Consider the following 2,438-nt stretch of genomic DNA (forward strand, 5'->3'; position numbering starts at 1 on the left):
CATGATGTCCAAAATTGTGTTTAGAGAGATATGCGATAGAAGAGGCATAAAAATGCTCATTTTGCCAGTATTTTCCTGCATTTTAAATGCTATATTGATTTGTAATAGTGGAATTTTTAAATTGTAATGAAAATTACAGCTGTGAAAGATCTATAGGTACTTTTTCCCACAAAAAGCAAAATAACTCCCATCTTCCATTAGTAAATCTAAGAATGTTCAAATTAAATATTTCCATTTATGGATGGTGTAACTGTTAAACAGCAACTTTTTTATTTCTTCCCTGAAGTGAATTGATGAATAGGCAAATTCAAACGTGAAGGCTGAGGATTTCTCAAAACACCTGGCTTGTCTTTCCTCAGTTTTAGCCCAGAGACCCTGTCCTCATCCCTGGGGACACTGATGGTCATTTTGGCTTACAGGCCTGGGGGATGGTTGTTGGGTTTTTTAAATCTTTTCACCATCATGGCACGTTCATCTGTGAGAGAGGTTGTGTGTGCTTTGGGAGGAAGGCAGGGAGCACCAAGGTGTGCTAAGGGCAGAGATTTTAGGGATGATGGGCCAGGGACTTGGCAGCTCCCAGATTTGGGAGCCTGTAGCTCATGTAGAAAAAGAAAATTACAAGAAAAGAGTGGGTGTTTGTAGTGGTGATCTAAAAAGTAACAGATTTAACTTGCAGAGCAGCAGCTAAATCATTGTGTATAAAGCCTTTTCCATTTGTTTTCTGTTTTTCCTAACTTCTCTGAATTTTTGGCTTATAAAGCAATGAAGCACATTTTTGAAGGGAATTTAAAATGTCTTTTGGAAGACGTGGAGAGGTCCAGGCCAATTGTTAAAGCTGTGACTGGCCCAGGACTTCCACGACAGGGCTAAAATTTAATACCTTTCAAGGGGTGCTTGGACACCAATGGACAACCAGAGGGAATTGAGAAGCACTCTGGTTGTCTGTTCCCCCTGGATCACGTTACTGATCCAATGGGCTGCCATTCTGGTTTTTGTGGGCTAGTGCTAATTTTTGATGCAATTAGGATAAAGATTCTGGTGCTCATTAAGGATGCAGCCCAGTGTAGATTCTTAAGCAGAATAAATAGTGTTACATAAGGGGTTTTCTCTCTTTTTATTTTCTTGTTATCTGTGTCACTGTTGATGTATTTAAACACTGGGCCCTGGTCTAACCAGCTAAATCCAGCTAGGAATCTAGTCCTTGCCTTGCCATGCAGTAAATACAGAATAGTAGTCACACTGTTCATACCAAATAAAATCCAGATTACTACACACAAAGGTATTTTATTATGAAGGATGCTGAGAGCTCCTATCTTATATACTTTAGCTTGAAATAGTACAGCAGGAGCCTTGGTCTATACAGTCACTAATAAAATCTGTAAATGGGTTCTCCAGTGTGTAGCAGAATTATTGGAAATGAAGGAATGAAGAAAATTGAGGGCTACTTAGGCTAGATAAATGTACTGGAGAGCTCAGAGTTTAAAGGATTACAGAAAAAGTAAATAAAGGAATTGACACACAGTTCCTTCATTTCAGCTTCGAAATGCAATGGTGAACCGGAAAACAGGGAAATTCTCCATGGAAGTGAAGAAGACGGTGGACAAAGGGGTAAAATGTCTATAATAATATTCCAACTAAAAATAAAGCAAGCAGATAATTTTAAAATTATTTTTAAGGTGCTATGAATATGGTTCCCTGCAGTATATTTTTTTTTTCCCCTGGAAGTTTTTTTTTTTTTTTCACTCACTGAATGTAAACTTCGCTCCTAATTATGTCAGTGACTAACCACTTGATCTTTTGTACATTTCTTACAGCAAACTAACTTCTTCCCCTCTCTCCTTCTGACTTTCTTGTTGTGCATCTAGAAGCGAGTCCTGGTGATGACAAATGACTACTATTATACAGACATCAAGGGTACTCCATTCAGGTAGAGCTGGCCATAATAAATGGACGTTTCACCCAACTCATTGGATTTGTGCTTATACAGACCTTGTGAACTCATTAAAAGCTCATCAGCAAAGGCTGACAATGAAATATCCCTGGACAATGCTGAAAATAGCAAGGAAAAGGATCCTACCAGCATTCCTTTCAGCTTTTCCAGGGATGGAAAGTTTGTGCAAGCTCACACAGGCAAACTCACAGTGTTTGTCATGGCTTACGTTTCATTGAAAAAATATTCAGCTGAGGTTTACATTGAACGAAAGGCTTTCGCAAGTACTTGGAGAGCTATAAATACTATAATCCATTTAAGTAACTACATCTTGAGCCCCATTTTATTATTTTTTTCCACAAAAAGAATGTAATGTAAAATGAGATAGTATTTCACTTCCAATTTGAGGTTTGGATGGTTTTTTTCTCTGAACGACCTTCAGTGGATTTCTATAACTAAAACCAAGTAAGCTGGTAATTTTTGCATGTATTTTGGGAGGAAAAAAAAA

At 37.9% G+C, this 2,438-nt stretch overlaps 1 protein-coding gene across 1 annotated transcript in view; it reads left to right on the forward strand.

Annotated features, from left to right (window-relative positions):
• Positions 1-2,438, forward strand: part of CACNA2D3 (calcium voltage-gated channel auxiliary subunit alpha2delta 3) — a 385,100-nt gene that overhangs the window by 296,764 nt on the left and 85,898 nt on the right. Inside the window, exons 19-20 of the mRNA XM_031058245.1 lie at positions 1,537-1,608; positions 1,866-1,927. Coding sequence (XP_030914105.1) covers positions 1,537-1,608; positions 1,866-1,927 — 134 coding nt within the window. The remainder of the gene's footprint in view (positions 1-1,536; positions 1,609-1,865; positions 1,928-2,438) is intronic.

The sequence above is a fragment of the Geospiza fortis genome, unplaced genomic scaffold, assembly GCF_000277835.1.
Source record: "Geospiza fortis unplaced genomic scaffold, GeoFor_1.0 scaffold78, whole genome shotgun sequence".
In the NCBI taxonomy this organism is placed as follows: Eukaryota; Metazoa; Chordata; class Aves; order Passeriformes; family Thraupidae; genus Geospiza; species Geospiza fortis.